This window comes from Fringilla coelebs (genome assembly GCF_963513975.1).
Source record: "Fringilla coelebs genome assembly, chromosome: Z".
NCBI lineage: Eukaryota > Metazoa > Chordata > Aves > Passeriformes > Fringillidae > Fringilla > Fringilla coelebs.
In genome coordinates this window covers 11,932,393-11,953,414 of record NC_140031.1, presented here as the reverse complement: position 1 = coordinate 11,953,414, position 21,022 = coordinate 11,932,393, and the positions used below count along the sequence as shown (strand labels likewise).

The 21,022-nt window shown below is 37.4% G+C and overlaps 1 protein-coding gene and 1 long non-coding RNA gene across 2 annotated transcripts in view; one reads left to right on the top strand and one right to left on the bottom strand.

The window, feature by feature from the left end:
* The window catches only part of RANBP3L (RAN binding protein 3 like), a gene marked incomplete at its 5' end in the record, with an annotated part of 29,496 nt that extends 15,883 nt beyond the window's left edge, over positions 1–13,613 (top strand). The window contains 7 exons of the mRNA XM_084224605.1: positions 3,031–3,151; positions 4,525–4,624; positions 5,393–5,523; positions 6,527–6,647; positions 7,193–7,335; positions 8,701–8,893; positions 13,273–13,613. Coding sequence (XP_084080731.1) covers positions 3,031–3,151; positions 4,525–4,624; positions 5,393–5,523; positions 6,527–6,647; positions 7,193–7,335; positions 8,701–8,893; positions 13,273–13,316 — 853 coding nt within the window. The 3' untranslated portion in view covers positions 13,317–13,613. The remainder of the gene's footprint in view (positions 1–3,030; positions 3,152–4,524; positions 4,625–5,392; positions 5,524–6,526; positions 6,648–7,192; positions 7,336–8,700; positions 8,894–13,272) is intronic.
* LOC311164930 lies at positions 518–20,620 on the bottom strand. Its single transcript, XR_014616897.1, has 5 exons — positions 20,533–20,620; positions 20,333–20,393; positions 12,516–12,610; positions 3,339–3,491; positions 518–968 (listed from the first exon to the last, which is right to left on the bottom strand). It is a non-coding gene; the product is annotated as an uncharacterized lncRNA (long non-coding RNA).
* Between the last annotated feature and the right edge of the window lie 402 nt (positions 20,621–21,022).

Below are 21,022 nucleotides of genomic sequence, written 5' to 3'. Positions count from 1 at the left end.
TCTGAGGAGGCAGGGGAGTTTAGATGCACAAACAACTTAGATTCTTAATCCTCATCAACATAAAGAACCATTAGAATCATTAGAGGGCAGATGCTTGCTATGATTTTGGAAGAACCAACTTTTTGTATCACATTTAATGCTGTTGTGATGCCCTCTGATGTAGCTACACAGCACACTGGATTTTTAGGAGAATCTGAATGATGGTAATGCATGCATTGGAAAAGCTAAATTAGCTGCTGTTGGTACTTTAAATTTATTTACCTTCTGTCAGCTGCACAGTATCTAGGAAAAAATTGGTGAGTGACTTAATCCTGTGAAGTAGAGAAATGCAACACAGGAATTCAGTGCCAACAAGTTAAGTTAAAGGTACTTATGGTATTTCTTTCCCTTGTCTTTTTTTTCCAAAAACACCCTGCTTGGGGTGCTTGTGCCTCATTAATTTTGTATATCACAATAGTTTTTCTATCATAATCATGGTAAATGTTGGTTCCTTTGACAGTTGAAAGCTAATTTAAATGCTACCAGGTCCCTACTGCTCTTCTGAGATTGCAGAAGGATGTGAGTGCCATTCTTCTGATCCATATTAAGTGACTGATGCTGTAAAATACTTAGGTAAAATCTTTCTGGCATAGCTGTTTTCTCATCAATAAGAAACAAATGACTTTATTAAACTCTGCATACATGCTGAACAGTAAGTGAACACTGCAGCCAGACAACTTTTTAGGTTTGCTTTAAACTTCCAGTCAAGGCATAACTGCTGGCATTTATTTATACAATAAAATGCAGAGATTGTTTTGCCTGCAGACAGCTCTCTCACTTTTGCTCCTGTTCCACATCTTCATCTATCCATTATATGATTCTGTCGAGAGGTGAGTGAAAATACCTTGTTATCCCTCCACAGTTGCTGCAGCTGTCCATGTTCCATGAAACCACTAATTTTCATTTCCTGGGCTGACTGTAATAGTGAACTGAAAAGGAAAAAATTCCAGTTTGTTGATTCTGATGAAAAGCTTGGAAAGCTTGTGTCATAAATGACAGAAATGTAGCAGTGGGAAAACACAGGCTTGCAGTCACATCAACTCAACGGTGCACAAAGATTTGCTTAGAAAACTGAAAGGTTTTGAGGCCAGCACTGGAACTGGTGGCTACTCAGACCTTTTTGGACACTCTGAGAAGGCCAGTACCTGAATCTATTCCCCTCTCATAATCCCATTCGAGTACTTTATCCATATTTCTCCTCCCATTGTTCCTTGTTAGTGATCATTCCCTGATATCAGCGACTGTGTTTTGTATCTCAGTGACAGTGCCATCCCTGGGGCAAGAACACTTTGCATCCCTGACAATGCATCCCTGGCAAGAACACTTTGTTCTTGCCATACAGCAACATAAGGCTGTTGAGGTTTTAATAACATTTTAAGGCTGGCACTTCCAGATAACTTTGTCTTAAAAGAGAACCGATCGCACTGATTAATTTTTCTTACATTTCTGAATATAGTAAAAACAATTTCCCATATTTTTTCTTAGAAATAAGCCTCTAATTCTTGTTTTTTTAGCTCTTTTGGGATGCTGTCCTTAAGCTGCTATTGGAACAGCCTAGAAGTAGCAGTTGAAATGTCAGTATGGAAATTGGTCACATTCCAGTAATTTTAGTGAGGGGTGTGTTTAAGGATAAAACATTCATTAACACACTTCAGATTTCCTGTTCATGGCCCAGAACATGCATAAAAGCTTTAAAGGCTGAAAAGACAATTATTTTCTGATTTCTCTGTTTTGATACTAGCAAATGTGTTGTCTTAGCAACACATCAAGCATGAGAATGCATGAGAAGGAGTATTTTTCTCATTAAAAAAGATTGAGAGAGGTAGTACTCAGTAAGTCCTTCATCCTTGAAGAGCTTTTAAGCACACTGTAGCTGTGAACAGAGAAACTATTTTAGAGGAAATCATCGAAGTTCTGCCAACAAACCCAGCTAACTAACAGGAATATCCTGTACATGACATATGTTATGTTAAGCCCTCCCAAGGGTGATAAATACTGTGAAACAGAAGTAAGTGGTGCTGAAGAATGTAGTTTGTGACACAGTATCAGGCTGCCTTCCTGCCAAGTCATCCTTCTGGAACAGAAAGTGAAAAGAACTTGCATGGTTTTGCCTATGCCAGCAAGATGTGCGGGATTAAGCTCTACAGAAAGCATAAACAATGTACAACCCCTTCCTAAAAAACCCAAAACCAAACCAGCAGAAGGAACAACTTCCACATAAAGGAGTTTACAAGGACTTTTCTAGTGACTTTTACAAAAAATGAACTCTGTTAATTTGAAGTGGCTATGTAATTAGCAGGTCCAATCACAATTCTACTTATATAGAATATTCTTGAATATAATCTCTAAAATACAGTTGCCAGTACCAAAGGATTGCAAGTATTAAGTTCTCTTCTCGTTTTACGTATATCTCTGGAGCAGGTAATTGAAAAATGGAAACACTTTCTCTCCTGTTTTACTTACACCTCATCTTAAGCCATTTGCTATCAAATCTATACATTTTTTCAGTATTTGTGCGTGTATACGAATACATTGCTTTCCTGCACTTCCAAGATGTAAGGAGGATGACAAAGGAATGCCTGTAAGGCTCCAGGGTGTACATTATTCTGCAGAGCAGTGGAGAACTTGAAAGGATAGCTGTTAATTGTTGGTAGTCCTTTGGAGGAGCAAAAGGAAACAGGGAAACTAAAGCAACTCATAAAAATTTCTGGAGTGAGACACTTCCCTGAGGAGAAGTGCCATGCTGTTTTGCTGCTTGTTCTTTGGTCTTAAGGAATGGCCTCAATAATCTTAATGATATTCAGTGTGATCCTCTGTGAAAATTTCCTTTTGTGAAATTTTCCATAGAGAATATTCTCAGATTCTCTTAAAGAATTTATCTGATTACTTACATGATTACTCTTTTGTTTTTCTTTAATGTTAGGTGTGATGAATCTTTAAAGTGCTTTAAATAGTTCTAAATCATATTCTGATGTTATTTTGTCCCCACAGAAGTCAGTTGCTCAAAGAAAGAAGTGTACAAAACAGCAGCAATTCAGATTTTGTGTTTGGGGAAAACATGGTTGAAAGAGTTTTGGTTGGATCTGCACATGCTGGCAGACTTTTTATCAAGGTCAGTGTACTTAAGAGTACAATTACTTTTTCAGATATTGGTTCTTTTTAGGTCCTCCTTCTTTTAAAGATGTGAGACAAGGTTCCAGTGTCTCTTGAGGAGAAAATATCTAAGGATGTGCTGCTGGAGGGGTAGGCATTCCTATCTTTACCACCCTAGATAGGTTCTTTAATTTACTAACACTTACCAATAGGCACTTCTGGTTTTGTACTTGAAAAAGAGATTTTTGTCTCTTCCATGTGAAGTGGAACACCCACAACGTAAGATAAAACTGTGTGGTTCCTACTGCTCTAATAGCTTCCATCGTAACTCCAAAGAGGTCGGATACCTGAAGGGAAGCCTACAAGAAAGTTGAAGAGAGACTGTTTACAGGAGTGACAGGGCAAGGGGAAATGACTTCAAACTGAAGGACAGTAGGTCTGGGTCCACTATTAGGAAGAAACTCCTCTCTTTGAGGTGGTGAGACCACCGTAAAACACTTGCGTAGAAATGCTGTGGATGCTCCATCCCGGGAGGTCATCCAGGGTGACCATCCAAGGCCGAGCTGGTTGGGGCTCTGAGCAACCTGGTCTAATTAAATGTGTTCCCTCCCATGGCAGAGAAGCTGGAACCAGATGACTTTTAAGGTCCATTTCAACCCAAACCATCCTATGATTCTGTGATAAATAAGTATGAGGAAAAAGTAGACAACTTAGAGGGTGTCCGTGTTAAAGCATATTGTGAAGCAGCTTAAGTCCTGAAGGACTCTAGGTAAAAAAAGTGGTTCCCAAGCTAAGGACTGCACCATTGAAAATAGATTTGAAATTCAGTTTTCATTTGAAGTAGGATGAAAACTGTATGCTTATCTCCCTGGTAAAAAGCTTGGCAACCACAGGTTTGGGGTATGTCTTCTGGTAAAGATTTATTTATAAGGTATGAGTTGAGGCACCAAGCATTGTCAGGAGCCACAAGCATTTATTAAGACATGACTAAGAAAATTTATCTGCAAAACTGAAGGTGATAGAAGTTTTTAGTCCTCTGAAGTTAAGTTTGTGGTGTCTGAGAGTTTTAAACTACTCTTCTGGGAACTGGGGGCCTGAGCTGAAATAAACCAGTACCTTAACACCTAAATTCTTCAGTGGATTTAAATACTAGTCCAGGATCCACACAAAGAGGTCATTCTTCTCAGAGGAAGAATGATTTACTGATTCCGTGATAGTAATATTACTTCCTCTATAGACTGAAATTGTATCATCTGGGCTAATTTTACTCAGAAGCTATTAAAATTGCTATCTTCAGCCTAGCATGCCAGCATTGTTCAATGTTCTATTTGATATAAAGTAACATAGCCATTTTTTAAAATAGGAATTCTTATTTCCCCTGTGTTTTTCTAGAGTCCTGAGAAGCATCCCAAGCTGTGTAATGAAGCTGATGGACACAAAGGAGAAATAACATCCATGTCCACAGGATCTTCTCATGTCAGGCCACAAACAAGTAAGCCTACTCAGCAAACAAGCACAGTTAGCTTTATTATTATGTCTCCCTGTATTTTAAAGGATGTCAAATGAGTGGAGGTCAATAATTTTCATCTATTCTCAAGATATCCAGTCATGAGTATGCTTAGAGTATGTACCAAAATCTATATTCAGAAAGCAGGCAGAGTTTGTTTTATAACATATGAACTGGACTAACTTCAGAAAGCATGATCTGAATTACTCAAGAAAATATTACAGAATATTATCATTTAGTAGAGATTATTATTTATTGTTTGAAAAAAAATGCAGTGACCTTTATGAATGCCTCGTGGACAACACTGTTGAATTAAAATTTTAGGCTGTCTGCTGCTTGCATTTTTCAAATTCTCATATCAATTACCTTGTTATTTTGGATCATAATTGTGGGACTGAAAGTTCTACATGGACAGATTTCAGAGTTTGTTGGTGACTCTGGTGTGAGAGTTTTTACTGAGCAACCCATGTAAACCTAGACTGTGACAGTCCCCAACAGGCCCCTGTTGTGAGCCTTCTTCACAAATTCTGCACTCCTCTTTACTAACAGATGTATTAGATCCTATGATATATGTAAGCATTCTTACAAGTAAAAAATTCTAAATATAAAGCCATCAGAACATGTGTATAGATTTTGCAAAGATACAGAGCTTTGTAACAATGTTGTTCCTTTCAAATCTTGGCCTTCTGTGTTCCTAAAAATATTCCCAAAATATTCCCTGTACAGAAATAATTTCTTTTTTTTTTCCTACAGAAAGACCTTTGTTGAGGAATGCTACACTAATTGAATCAGCAGCTGCTTGTGTTTCCAAGCCAGTGGAGAAAATCCTGTTGGATAAAGTTGAAGTTATAACTGGAGAAGAAGCAGAACAAAATGTACTGCAGGTGTGTATTTCGTAAAACCTTGATGGTAAGTAGTTTAGTTGTTGAAAAGAACATCTAGATCTATTGCAGATGCAGCAAGCTGAAAATAATTTCAATTTTATATTTTAAATTTTTGCTTTTTTTTAAGCTATGCCTCAGGTAACCCATTTTTCTGTAAGTTGCTATGTTCTTTTTCACACTATATATATTTATTTTGCAGTCTCTTTTAGTAAGGGACTATTTTAGTGGTATTTTATAAGCATCTACGTAGTATACTAGCTGTAACCACAATCTTAGAACTGGAAGTGATTTGAGTAAAGATGTGGTTTATGAAAAAAAAGCAATGTGTTGTAAAAGTAATTTGTTTCACAGTTCAGCTAAAATATTAACTATCTTTCCAATCTGGCAAAGGTGTATCTTGTTATTCTTTGTCTTCAAAATATTATTTTCACAGAAAATAGCAATTATGATCTTAAAAATCTTAACATTATTTTATTTTTGATTAATTCTTCTGTCTTAGCAGAACACAAAATTTTACTATCTTTGGAGCAGTACTCTTCTAGTAGCAGTACTGGTATCCTGTTGCATAACATTTGTAATGAGTGAGGAAATAAGGTTGTACAACTTTTGCAACAAATTTAGCTATGCTGGTGGATATCACAGACTGCTGCTACAGTTAAAAACACAGCAGCAACAAAATTGAAGGGCGTCAGCAACTTTCTCCACAGACAGAGTTAATGAAGATGAAATAGTTGAAAAAGTAAACTGGGACTCATGCTGAATGTTTTCTATGATGAGAAAAGAGTTCACAGATCTAAGAGCCCTTTAATTTTAAGTAATAAAGATGATATATCTATGTATAGATATACCTATGTACCTTTCTGCACATACCATGTAATACATGGATGTATTAAAAGCCATATCAAAAGTTTTACAACCATAAAGTTGTAAAAATGAAGTTGTTATTTTAGAGCCAATAAAACTAGCATTAGCTGTCAGTTTTCATCATGTATTTCTCTTCCAGATTAACTGCAAGCTCTTTGTATTCAATAAGCTTTCTTTAAGCTGGACTGAAAGAGGCAGAGGATCCCTGAGGCTTAATGACACTTCTAGCAATAAGCATGGAATGCTGCAGTCAAGGCTAAGTATGAGTCAAATAAAGAAATATCCCATACAGAAAACACCAAATAACTTGTATTACTGTTGGCCAGAGTTTATTTCAGAACATTTAAATCTGAGAAGATCATTATATTTAAGTCCAGTTGCTGAGAATCTTTTTACCTGATAAAGTTCTGTGTGTTACAGACCGAGAAACTGGGCTCACACAATATTGTTAGGTTCTGTGTACTTCTCTCATGTATTGTGTCTCCAGCCCAGTCACCAGTCTAACAGTTTGCTCTTTGTTGGTTCTGCTTTTTCAGCAGCACTGTTTCAAGACTCTTCTGGAATGTTGCTTTTACTGTGCTGTCACTTTTTTCTACTGTATTGCACAGTTTCAGCAGATTATTTCCTTTGTGTGCCAGGCATATTGAAAGAAGCTAATATATTTGGATATTAAAAATATACAAATCTCAATATATCAGGGTTTTATACCAAATTAAAAAGAATAATTGATTAAAATTTTAGTTGTATACAAGTGCTGGAGAAAACAGCTGCAGCATATCTTATCATATTAACCTTCTTATTTTAGTTATGCGAAATCAAGGTAGCTTGAGACTGATTCTCAACACCCAGCTCTGGGAACAAATGGTTATAAAAAGAGCAAACAGAAAGAGCCTGTGTTTTACTGCAACAGATCAAGAGGACCATTCTGTTCAAGTTTTTCTAACTCAGGTGAGTAGGAGACAGCTCCACCCAAAACCCAACTTCATCTAGAATTCTGAAGGTTGCTGAAGGTTGGTATTAGCAAATGGTGTTTATACTCTATCAGACTATGCTCAGCTTAGATGTTATGTGGCTTTTATTATGGAATGTGTTAGAATGATATTTTTTAAAAAATAGGTGTGATCTGGCCCTAAGACAGATGTTTCCAGACTCTGGTTCACATACTACCAATGGAATGGATATCATTCCAGTAATATACAGAAATGGCTATTTTTTAATGGAACCAATACACTGACAATATCTTCACAGAAAATTAAAATTTTGTAAGTTACTCTGTAAAAGACAGCAGCTTTCTGCCATGGTTCTCAACACAGCACTTACAATAAATCCATCCAGTGTAGGACCTCCATTTCTCAGTTGAGAAGAATACAGAGTTTCAATATCACCTTGTGTAAGACCCAAGGGTGTCTTGGGAATCTTGAATTTTCTCCCAGAAGGGCTAAATTGGAGATGGAAATGTGCTGGACTTATCTGTAAATGAATAGCACATATGTCCCCAGTTGGAAAGTGAGAGCATCCACATGAATTTAAGGATGTTTACAGTTTCCCCAGTAGATCTTTTTAGGAAGGATTCAGCTTGCTGGGAAAGACAAATAAATCATCACTTCCAGGAAGTGTCACATATCATACACAAGCAAAGCACTGTACATGCAAGTACTGTAAATCTGTCACTTCCTAACAGGGATTGACTTAGCCATGTCTGTGCTGGACTGCTGGTCTGCATGTGAGAATTATAAATGTCCTGATTTCCAGGTGTACTGCGCTGTTTTCATAGAGTGTGTAATTTACATTCTGTAAATTTGTAAATTTGGCTTGGCACTACTGGGCAGTAAAAGTAGACATGTATGAGGAAATCACAATATATGAGAGCTGTATGGGTGTGGCAAGGGTTGCAGGAAGCTGCTTCTACGCACACTGAAGAGCCTGGTATCCATCCCTACAGTATCCACCTGGCAACTGTATATATTAACATGTCAGGGCTTTCCTACTTCTAGAATCAAGCCCAGGAATCATCCAAATATCAAATGCTCCATAAAAACTGAGCTGTTCTTCAGGGAGAGTAATTTTTTAGCTTATGTTTCTTGTAACTATAGCGAAAATAATCAGCAGCTGCATATAAAGCTCAGACCGCATAAAAGAACTTCACATTATTTGTGTTTAATATTTGGATTTTAATTATGAAGTATGAATCTTAAGCTGATTGTTTTGGTTAGAAAGGACAAAATACAACTCCTTCAATATTTTTAAAATTAGTTTTTAAAAATAGAGATTTTTCTCAGTTGTTTTGGACTGCATACATTTTACGTTCTGCAGGCAAGCTCAAAAGACATTGAACACCTGTATGCAGCAATACATCATCGCCTTGTGGCCTTGCGAAGCTTTGCTGAACAAAATCCAGATGCTCACCAAGTAGACACAGAGTCAGAGACAGCATTTCAGCCATTAAACTGTCATAGTGATGATGAAGATGATGAAGAACTAACTCAAGTGAGCAGCACTGGATCTGGTAAGCAGAGGTTCTGCTGGAAATGTGTAATCCTTTCAGGGTATTTGCTTAAATTAATGAAAATGGGACCTTTTTTTTTGTGCTGACTATAACTTTTATATGATACAGATACCCCTTTTTCAGGTAGAAATTGGGTAATTCCTTTTAGTATTTTGACTTATTACTGTTAAAATGTAAGATTTTGCCAGCTCAAGCATCTACACATATTTATAGCCATGGAATACTCTTGACAAAAGCTTGAGGTTTAAGAAATTTTATATTATCAAGCATTACCTAAATGCTTTTTCAATATATGTCAGCAGAAATTACTAGAGATGTTGAGATACTGATTTTACCTTGAGTAAGAGAAGAATGAGTCCATTCACATCAGTGACCAGCTTGTTACTAAAAGCCTGGAGCACAGTGTGTTTATGGAGATATTTATTATGTCATGGTTAGCTTTATTTAAAACATGTTCCTTGATTGGCTGTAACAACTAGCTCAACTAGGAAAGCTGCAGGACAACATTTACACACCACTTCTGCCAGCTTTCTTCACCATAAGAAAAATGCAGGTTTCTCAGAGAGAAAAATGCCAATAAAATAAGATATTAATGCCTTAACGCTTCTTTTAATGCAACTCACAACAGGGCTACAGTCACATTTGCAGACAGCAAGGCAAAAAGAGCTGTTAGACTTAAAAGCTCTTCTATCTTAGCAAAAGACAAGTCATATTTCTGAAGGAAATTCACTGTTTGTGTGAAACTGTTACAGGGGATAGGGGAGCTTCCAATTAGCTGTGATTTTTCAATAGATGGACTCCATCAGGCAACTTAGAGTTGCTGCTCACAGGATTCGTTTCTCTTTGCAGCTAGGTAACATACTGTCCTTATATTATAAACATTCCTTTCAACAACTATTCATCAAGAATCAAGAAATGAACAGTAACAGCTGTAAGTACTGTTTCCCTAAGGAAAAAAAATCCCCTTTATCATAGAATCATAGAATATTCTGAATTGGAATGAACCCTTAAGGATCATTGAGTCCAACTCCTGGCCCTGCACAGCACACTCCAAGAGTCACACCATGTGTCTGAGAGCATTATCCAAATGCTTCTTGAACTGGATAATGCTGTGACCACTGCCCTGGGGAGCTGTTTCAGTGCCCAACCACCCTCTGGGGAAGAACCTTCTCCTAATATCCAGCCTAAACCTCTCCTGACACAACTTCAGGCCATTCCCTGGGTGTTGTCACTGGTTACCACAGAGAAGAGATCAGTTTCTGCTCCTCCTCTTCCTCTCATGAGGAAGTTGAAGACCCCAATGAGGTGTCCCCTCACTCTCCTCTTCTCCAGGACCAACAAGCCAAGTGACCTCAGCTGCACCTCATACAGCTTCCCCTTAACGCCCTTCACCATCTTGGTTATCCTCCTGATAGACTGCAATACCTTTATATCCTTCTTATATTGATCTTCTTCCAGGGGTTTAAAAAAAAAAAAAAAAAGGGGGAAAGGCAGTGTAGGAACAGAGATATACAAATTAAATATTTACTTTGATTTGCAGAAGCTTCCGATACAAATAGTCAGATGGCAGCCAGCAAACAGATTCTGAAATGTGTGAGGTGTTGGGTTTTTTGTCCTTTCAGTTTAGGCATCTGTGCCTCATTTATTCCAGTTTGTAACAACAGCTTCAACAATTCCTTTCAAGCACTTTTTTAATGGCTTCTAGCTCTTCTGCTTATCTTACTCTCCTCTCAGAGCCACAAGGTTTTATTTGCACACATTTCAGTTACTGGTATCCGAGTCACTCTCCACCTTCAGACATTCAATATCACTCATGACTGTGTGAGCTCCCTTTTACAAAAGGAGCTGAAGCTTCCATAAAAGGGAGCTCCCTTTTACAAAAATGGAAGAATAATAGGTCTTATGGGTTTTGGACAGGAAGACATCAGTTTTAAATATCAGCATGGAAATGTCCATTTAGATACATGAGAACAGATCCTGGTTTTTTAAGAGCATTAGTTTTAACATTTTAATTTTGATTCTTTCATTTTCATTGAGGGGTGTATGTGAATAAGTCATCTCCTTTTTATTGATGTAACTCAGTTTTGGAGATTACCTCTCTTTAAGAATATATAAATGTTAAGAAGCCTAAGTCCTCAGGGACTGTTTCTTTACAAGAGATACAAGAATATGCCTGCATTTTATGTCATTCCATTCTATTTGTTTTTTCTCACCCCCCCCCCCCCCCCCCCGGTTTTCTTTTCTTAATATAGCAATTTCCTTCTTGTTAAAATGAACTCACACAGTTGCCTAGATGATGTATTTCATGACACTGTAAAAGACATCAAAAATTAGATTTTTCTCATCTTTATAGTATATTTATAATAATTGTCTTTAGTGCTTGAGACTGAAGAACAATGCAAATATGATATACTTAGTAAGTGAATTACGGATGTTGAAGTGATTCTATATATTTGCAAGACTTTGTTGTAGGCATTCCTTACAGAAAATTCTTAATCTACAGTATGTTAATGCTATATACAGACAAACGTATAAAGTAGTATAGATTTTTGTATGATTTTATGAGTACAGTATAGACATTTATTTCAATATTTTTAAAATTCCTAGTTGAATTGCTTTACTTTCAAGTAGAGATATTAATTTCATAAAGTCCATAAAGAGAGATTTGTTGTGCCTGATATTTTTATCAGATCATATTCCACCAGTTACAGCCTGAATATTTTTACCAACAAAATGCTCTGTAAATCTAAGTGGAGAGAAAAAGAACAATTAATCTTTAAATAGATTTTGAGAGTGGATGGGACCAATAAGTCTTGGGAAGGTATTTATCTTTTCCCTCTGCCTATAAAGTGAGCTGAGGAAATGAATTTAGACTAAACAGTAAACTTCTTGGCTGAACAAACAAGTAAAGTACATGGGAGGTACAAGGACAGCACTGTCACTAGGCAAAGAAAAGTTTTATGCATTACACCTTATACTCCACCTCACTGATCTGAAATCTTCTCCTAACTTCATCCTGATGGAGGAATCATCTCTTTTGATTGAGGGGTCCTCTCTGTAATTTTATCTTAGAAGCTATTAGAATGAATTAAAAGATTCTGGAATCTAGGACTAGGTAAGGCCCAAGAAGTCTCTCCATACCCAGCCATAGACCTTACAAGAAAAATCATAGTGTGCAAAGTCATAAGAGTGTATCCCATATGGATGCACAAAGAATTGCCTGGATTTTCGAGACTCCTGGTATTGAGAGCCAGTAGTCTCCAAAAAACAGTAGTGTGTTGGTTCAAGAGCCAGACTATCATAACATAGAAATGCAAAAGCACATGCATTTGCAGAACTGAAGAATGTTTTATTTTAGGGACATTTTCTGGTCCACTATACATGTACTTCCCAACTCAGTTGCATTAGGATTCTCTCTTATGCTGGAGTTTACCAAGATTTAAAATGTTACAAGAGCTTTCTTTCTATTTTGCAGTAAAGTACTTTTAAAGTTCTTAAAGGAACTGCTCTTCAGCAACACCACAGTAACTCATGTAAAACTGCTTTGACATTTCTTGTTAATTTACTTTAAATTCTTCCCAGTTGTTAAGGATTCCAAACTATAAAGCTAACACACACATACCTGATAGTAATTAAAACTCAGGAAGAAGGAAAAAAGTTAAGAATTAACTTCTTTGTTGGAGTTTCTGTATTCTTTTCAGCAGGCACCAGTAGTATCTAAAGCAGAGAAAAAAGAACTCTATGATTGGTTTTAAATGCTCCCATATCAAGAAAGAGAAGGGGGAAGATCAGGTTTAATATTCTGACAAATACAAGCTTACATTTCACTTGTAGAAGATTTTAAACTCTTGGTAAGTATTTAGGGGTGGCCAGATGGTAGTAGCAATTTTTAAGCAGATACTGTGGTAGGGGTATTATGTGTCTGACATTATTAGTCAGCTCTACCTACTTTCTGCAGATGAGTCAAAGTCATGGAGATTATGCACTAAAACCACTTTCTCATAACCAGTGAGCTGTTTGAAGGAATGTTGGATTTCTCACAGTTTTCTGAGCATCTGTAATGAAGTCTTAAAGCAATTTACCCTCCATAGAATGAGATCATTTGAATCCCGGGTACATTGCCCTACCTAGACATCAGATTCCTTGGTGTTTTTTGTGCTTGTCTTTATTGACTTGGAGGGTCATAGGCTTCATTCATGATTCACATGCTCAAATATTTGTGAATAATCCTCTGTTATCTAGTTACCTATTTACCTAAACCAGGAACTGATCATATCCAAACTTTAACCTACTGCTTTGGTATTATGAAATGCTGGATTGTTTCAAAACATGAATATTCTCAAATAAGCAAGATTTTTTTTCAATAAATTATTTTTCAGATCATTCTAGATGGAACCGCAGGCGGCCTGTTGTCTGCTCATGATTTCTGCCAGAAGTTAAAACAGCTCAGCTGGGAACTCCTCTTCCCAAAATGTCTAAGCTGACTCATCAGCCCCTGGAGGGAGGAAATCAGATGCATATTACTTTATTACTTTTAAGTAGAGATTAATTTTAGAGACAGCTTAAGTTTAATTCATTGAGAAAGAACTTCAGATGCACTATTGAGGATTCCAGGCAGCCTGCTTTGCACTGAGCTGTGAATAACACCATGGCTTCCAATAGTCAAGAACTGTTACAGTCTTTCAATTTTAGAATTAATTATGTTTAGATACATTATTAGAGTGAGGATTTTAATAGGTAATAAGTACTTGTTCATCATATTGATGAATAATAGCACATAAGCATGAACTAATAATATATGTGAACAGATATTTGTTACTTTTAATCTATTATTTAAAAGATACATTTGGAAAGCTTTAAATTTTGCTTCACTGAAAACATTTATTTAAAATTGTGTGGTAACATTCAGCATCCTGTTTGTAAGTACATGCAAGGAAAACCTGGGGTGGCAGTTTAGCATGACCAAGGCTTATTGAAACTAGCCCCTATAGAACCCCCTTCCCCCTCCATACAAGGGGTTATAGTTAATGTTTATTTTGAAAATATCTGGAGTGGTATACTTGCTGCAGAATTTTGTTTAAGGGAAAAGAACCATGATTTGCATCTTTCAGCTGTACGCACCAAAAGAATTCATCATGAAGAAGTAAAAGCCCATTCTAAGGGCTATATCAGCTTTAAAATTTAAAGTGTATCTGCTTGCTCATGAACACCTTTCTAGCTGAAAAAAAACAAACACTTGCGCTTGTGTATATTAATTGTCCATTTGATATACACAAATAAATGCATGCACACTACAACAGGATATCTACATTAAAAAAAAAAATCCCTTAAATGTGTGAAATTACTTCTGCCTTAGCAGTAGCTAGTCCTAACAGCATCATTCATCTAGCTATTCCTAAGAATATCATCCATGAGTATGTTACCCATTCTCATGTGCACAATAATCCCAACAGTGGCCAAGACACAGTTACTCTGTAAAACTTGTTCCACAAACTAATGCCTTCTACCTAAACATGTTTGTGAGAAAAAAACTCCAATTCAACTGTGAATCAAGACTTGCAGGGTCATTATAAGCCCATGCACAGCAAGACACACCACTTATGTTCCATGTTTTCATTCTGTCAAAAATAGAATTTGTCTGCAATCTCTCCACTGCCACTTCCCTGATGTCCTGCATATTGTTTGTCATCCTCAGAGCTGAAACAATGTTCTGAAGTATCAAGTCCTTTTAATTAAGGTAATTGTAATGATTTCTCAATCTAAAAAGCTGCAACACACCTGATCAGTCACAATTTACAATTTACAATCAGTCACAAAGTTACAATTAAATTTTCCCATCTGAACATGGTATGAAGTTGAAGCAATACTAGTTTCTTCCTGAATTCTGAGATTAGTATCCAGCTGAAATAGTTGTCTGGGTCACACTGAATGTAACGGCCCACCAAAATTAGCACTTCTCTGACATTGCTTTAGCATCTGGATGACAGTAAATTTAAGTGGAACTTGATTTCTGCCTTCAGGAAAAGGGGAGTGCTTCCTAACAGAGCACCCAAATCAAACAGTGAAGTATGGAGATTCTCTTTGACTCCAGTGTGCCAATGACAAAAATATTGTTTCCATAGTGAGCTGTACATTGTGTCCTTTGTTATCAGCCTCACTCCTGACCACAACAACATCACTGACCTTCATATTTCATTGCTGCAGCTCATCCTCAGGGACAAAGCTCCATGTTATAAAAACTCAGGCAGTTGTAAAACACAGCAGCCCTATGTATTTAGCAACAGGTCATGGTGATATGTTTGCCCTGGAGTTCAGCTGGCTATGCGCTGAATGCAGAGTTTGATTTCAAAGTCTGTCCTGATAATCAAAGCTTTTTGTGAAACAGGATTTAAGCACCTTAGTGACTTGATACCCCTCTAAATTCTATTACAGCTGTAAAATCCTTGGTAAATGAGGAAGGTTTCCAGGGCAGGGACAACAGAACTTTTTCAGACACAGGACTTAAACTTTGTAATTTGCTCCCACAGCATACAGATAGGCTTTATAAATAAAAGCTATTTTGATTTGCCTCTTCCCAAGATCCTTACATGTATGCACAACTACACATATAAACACACATACTCATGCACACACACTCAAACATGAAGCTCCATCTCCCAAAAGCTAAGAAAAGTTTTAGGAAAACTTTTAGGAAAAGAGATGTTTATTTTAAAGACATTGGATACTTTGGTAATAGAGGAAAAAATTTTTGCTCTTAAGAGCCTAATTATGTGTTTTAGTCTCACTACACTAAAGTTCACTGTTCCTCAAGCCTGAAGGTAGACCATGATGTAACGTATTAACTTGGTTTTAAAAATGTAGTTTGTCATTTTATGACACCTGGAGAGCAATTTCTGTGCCTCAACAATAAACCATTTTCTTACCACTTAAATTTCTGTGTAACTAGGAGTCTTATTTTGTGTCCCAGTTAGAGCTTCCATGAGTTAGAGTTCCATGCTGTTATAAATAAAAAGCTTGACTAGGCCAATATTCAAGCAGCAATCAATTTATTAATTAATATGGTAAAGTATGAGCAATACAGCACTGGGTATGGTGGGGGAAGTTCTCCCTCCAACTGCACGCCGATGGTTGGGGCTTACAGGTATTTATAGGGGTACTCATAAGCTTTCTCAGCAGTTTCTATTCCCAATTTTTACGTCACAATTCTATACACTATTGTGATTTAGTTTTTCTCAGGATGTACATCCCGAAAGGAGTATTCCAGGGGGTCGTGGTCTGGTTTCCGAAAAAAGGAAGGAGTATTTCATCTGGTGAAGTCCAGCTTCTAGATGTGGGTCCACCTTTTGTTTGCAAGGACTATAAATCTCATAACAGTGATGTCCAGCTTCCCTTGGTTGAGGCTATTAGGCCTTGAGTTGATGTCCATCTTCCTTTCTCAAGCTGCATGTTTCTTTTTTATATATTCTAAAGCTATAGTTTCAAAAGATCCTTACTACATGCAATATTCGGAAATTATAATTCCAAAGGTTATTATTGCAAAACTCTAAGGCTTAACTACAAGCAGAAAATTCCTGTCAAAAAGCAACATCCTTAAAGCTTTAATTCAAATGCTCCTAAATTAACTTAAGGCTTATAAAGGTTAACTGCAAACCAAGGATAGGTTCAAAGGCCTTCTTCCATGCTTTATTTTTCTCAGTTATTATTAGAATTCGTCTTTTTAACGGTCCCATGGTCGGTTTCCACACATATTACAATCATAAATGCGCATGTTGCCTGTATGTACCTGACATGAAACACAGCTTTGTATTTCACAATGCTGCAGAATCTCAAGCCTGCTTTCCTAAGGAAACATACAAGTGGTTGTGCACACCATTCACCTGCCAGACCCACACTGAGTCCACTGTTCAGTTTCAAAGAATTGTACAGGACCTAGAATGCTCTAAGACAATTTAAATTCTTCAGGAAAACTGGCCGTTGCTGAGTGCTAGAAATCAGAGAAAGGTATCCTTCAAGGAAAGAGTTTCAGGGTAAACTGGGTATTTTCTGTGATGCTGGTGGGCCTGAGTCGTGGTTTTCTCCTTTTGTAAAAGCTGCAGCACTTTCTGCGAGGGAGAATAAATACAGCATGGAAGGGTGGGTCCCTTTAGCCTGAAAAGAGGTGTGGAGACATGACCCAAACCCATATGAAACTAGACATGATTTTTTTTCCCCCCAGATAAATTTCTATATATGTATGAGAAACCCCAGTGATGAATTTATATACATAAGGGATGTAGAGCTGGAAGATCTTATATATTCGTACAGTAGTAATTTTCCCAAGGAGGGCAAACTAACAGTTCCTAACAATAATAATAATAATAATTATATATTCTACTAAGATTAAGAACATCTAGCAGAATCTTCTTGGATGGGACGGACTGAATGTCCTACTTTGCATTCTGGAGGTGTTTGTATCCCTTCATAAATCTTGGCCCTCAGGTTTTTATGTCATGCTCTTCAGTGACCTCTGAAATAGTTTTGGCAGACTGCATGAAGTTGAGTTAGGTAAATCTATTGGATAAATAAATATAGGAAAAACTTCTAGCATGTTTGCTTTCACTGCTAGTGACAGCAAGTATGACATGGACAGGGAGGGAAAGAGCATCGTCATTTCCCTTAGATGGGTTTTAGAGGCCTTACCACAGGGCTGTGCTGGCAGGAAAACTTACAAAAAGCATGCACAGCCCATTCTACAGCAGTTCTCTGTCTAAAAAGTGGACTTCAAATGAGAACAGTTTGTGTTTCACAAACGCAAAAGTTATTAGTACAAAATAATGTGTCTGAAGCTGTTTGAGCATATTCAAATTGCTTCTGAAATGTTGAAGTTAATTGTATTAGACCACTTGAGGGATGGTGTAGTTTGCTTTGCATAAGCGAAGAGTGGGAAGAAAAGCAGAAAAGTGAATCTCTGATACTTAAGATATGTTCTAATGGAAGTGTGGACAAGAAAGCTTGCTCTTCTCATTGGTTTTGTGTATAAAAAAAAAATCAGTAATTTGCATTGATAAGAATAGTTGCACTTACTACGCTTTTCCTTAAGCTTCTTCCCTGATTTTGTAATTTGGAGTTTCTGAAACAAATTACATGACTAAATTACATGACTCAACTATGCAATCAGTGATGAGGGTACATACATTGCAAGCGAAGTGCAAGCACATGGATAGGATCTGGGATCAGAAATTCTATCAGACTACACTTGCTAACACGTTCATCTACGTGCCTTGTAGGACTCTGATGTGTTGCATGAGTGACGCTCTCTAAGCGTTAGTCTGGAGTTTTCCTCTGGATTATCAGAATTAACAGCGGCGGTCAGCTGGTCTCAAAATCCAAGGACTTGGATTTATGAAATGTCACAGTGAGGGTGTGTTTACCTCATCCCCTGTGCATGCACCTAACACTGACAGCGTCACCATTTTAAACACAAACAAACCACAATCATTTTCCGTTACCAGTAGCACTGAGGGTTACATAGAGTAAGTCTAGACAAAGCAAATAATTGGGTAAGTTAATTGTATGCTGGTTATTAATTAAACCATCACAAGAAGGCATTATTCAAAGACTTCAAGAAAGAGTAGAAATGAATAGTTGTTCCAGATTGTAACTGCACTACAAGCAACACATACATTCTTTTGGGTGGAAATAGGCTACATATGAGATTATCTTATAAGAAACAGCTGGCACAGTTGCACCTTGCCAGTTTTACACCTAGCGAAATAGTTTAGGGAATAATTTATTGTTTATGTAGAAATTTTTCCAGTTACTTTGTTACACAGAATATTTTGTGTATTACCTAGGTATTTTTTAAAGTTCACAATATAACTTGAAGCATATAGAGCTAAGGATGTCTGGTTTTCTATGGATTTGTGTCTTGAAATTTACATCATGTATTACAACTCCTTAGTGTCTAAAATGGGCATTTCTCTGAAGCATTTTTCTAACTTCAGGCAGTATTGAGGCATTTGTTTCCATGAAGAATTTTTAAGTACTCTGTTCCCAAACTAAAGTTGGTTTTGGTCAGCGAGAGGTTCAAAAAGTTATTACAGTGGAAATTCACTCCTAGTCCATATTTGTGTCCTAAAGGATACCACGTTTAAATGCCTATATTTATTTGTTTAATTTTGCATGAATTAATCTGTCCCTTAATCTACTGGTTATATTGTTTTAAAGTAATTGAAAATGGGGCATGAAGACATGTCATATGTCACAAACTGAATATATATCAAAATAGGTAAAGGGTCAGATATGTGTATCTTGCTGTATATCAGGTGTATGTTCAAATCAATAATTGTAGTGAGGGAAGGGTTAGTGTCTAATGAACATTTTTACATCCATTTACAAAGATGCAAACTGTAAGGTTTTTTTTTTTTTACATCTTTATAAACTTTCTATAACATATGTATTTCATATGTTATAGAAAGTTTAAATCCTTTCAGGGGTATCAGACAATCTGTGTACTCTGACAAAGAGCTAGGCTATCAGAGACTTCCTTCTGGGAACTATGGATTAATCACTTCATAGTCAATGCTTCAGCATTCTTTCCAGAACTTTAATCATCTACTGATTTGAATTTACATTTTAAAATACATATTTCATATTTTGTGCTAAAAGCTTGCTGTGGGAATTAATTCAAAAGACCATAACATGATAATTGCATGATTTCAGAATAAAATACTGTTCCATATTCAAACTTAATGGCTGAAGCTGATTTGATTTTCAAAAATCAAAACAATTTAATATAAATAGGCAATACACAAAACACAAAATCTCAGAGGAGCAGCTAAATGGTCAATTAAGTTATAAAATAGATACCATTCAAAACAGAGTCATAAATTTTCGAAATCTCTTATATCTTTTAGGTCTCCAGGATGTTGTATTACCTACAGCTTTTTTCAACCTTAAAGTTAATGGTTATACAGAATGAGGCATTTTCTGGTTAGCAAGGGAATTACTTTCCTGGTAATTTACTTCCCTTAGCAAGGGAATTACTTTCCTGGTAATCTGTTTTGTGATATTTTCCTTCAAGGCTGAGCTAATTAGTAGACAAAAAAATCCTCCTACCCACCAGCAAAGACTGGAGAGAGCCTTTATTTTGTGGGAGGAACAGAATGGCTGCAGCTCTGCTTATTTCCTAAGACTCCTGGCAAAGCACTGGTAGAGGAGTGCTGCATTGACTAGCAGGAGTTGCTGCTTCAAACCCTTCCCTCAGGGAAGATAAGGAACAAGGTGAGTAATGAGAAATGCGTGTCTAAGTGAAGCCTTCCGTGCAGAAGGACCGTCTGTGGCAGTCGATGCCTGCGCATGCAGTTATTGATAATCATGCAACAAACTCCCACAGAATTTTTGGACAGCTTGCTTACAATATTAAAAAGTAACTCAGGATCGATATTTTTTTTTTTTTACCTGGACTCGCCAGACGCTGTCTCGCAACGCTGCGGCCAGATCCTTTCTGCCCTTCCTGACACTGGCAAATGTCACAAAGAACAGAACAGGCACGGATAACAAAAAGAGCTTTTAAGCTACATGTATCTCACCAGCTCTGCATCCGCACCAGATGCAGCATTCAGTCCTTCTAAAACACAGCACGTGCCGTGTTTTCCTACCTTTCTGAATTATTTTCTGAACTTTTTTCCCCGCCCCGTCAGTTTCCCAGGGAAGCAGGCCAGCCCCCGACGAGGCGATCCCGCCCGGCTTCCTTCCGCAGCCTGCAAGGGGCCGGCCCGCAGCCCGCTGCTCCACGGGGCGTCCTGCCACGAGTAAGGACAGCACGCTCGCTGTCCCGGGGGGTGTGGGGACTCTGTTTGGTCTCAGAACACTGCTTGGTCTCAGAGTTCCCGTGTATTCCCCAAAGCTATCTGCTGCAGTTTCGCTAACGCACTATTATCAGTTCGTATTTGCCTTTCTGCGGTGCTGTAAAGCTATCACAAAGACCGAGGACAGGAGCAGCAACACGTGAGATTTCCACACACGCGATCTAAGACCAAGTAATTTCTCCCTCTTTATCTCTTTAATACTATCGCTGCCTCCCGAGACACAAAGACTACTAGTGGGGCGCTGGTGGCATTGTCGCTATCCCCTGGGACACAGGAGAAC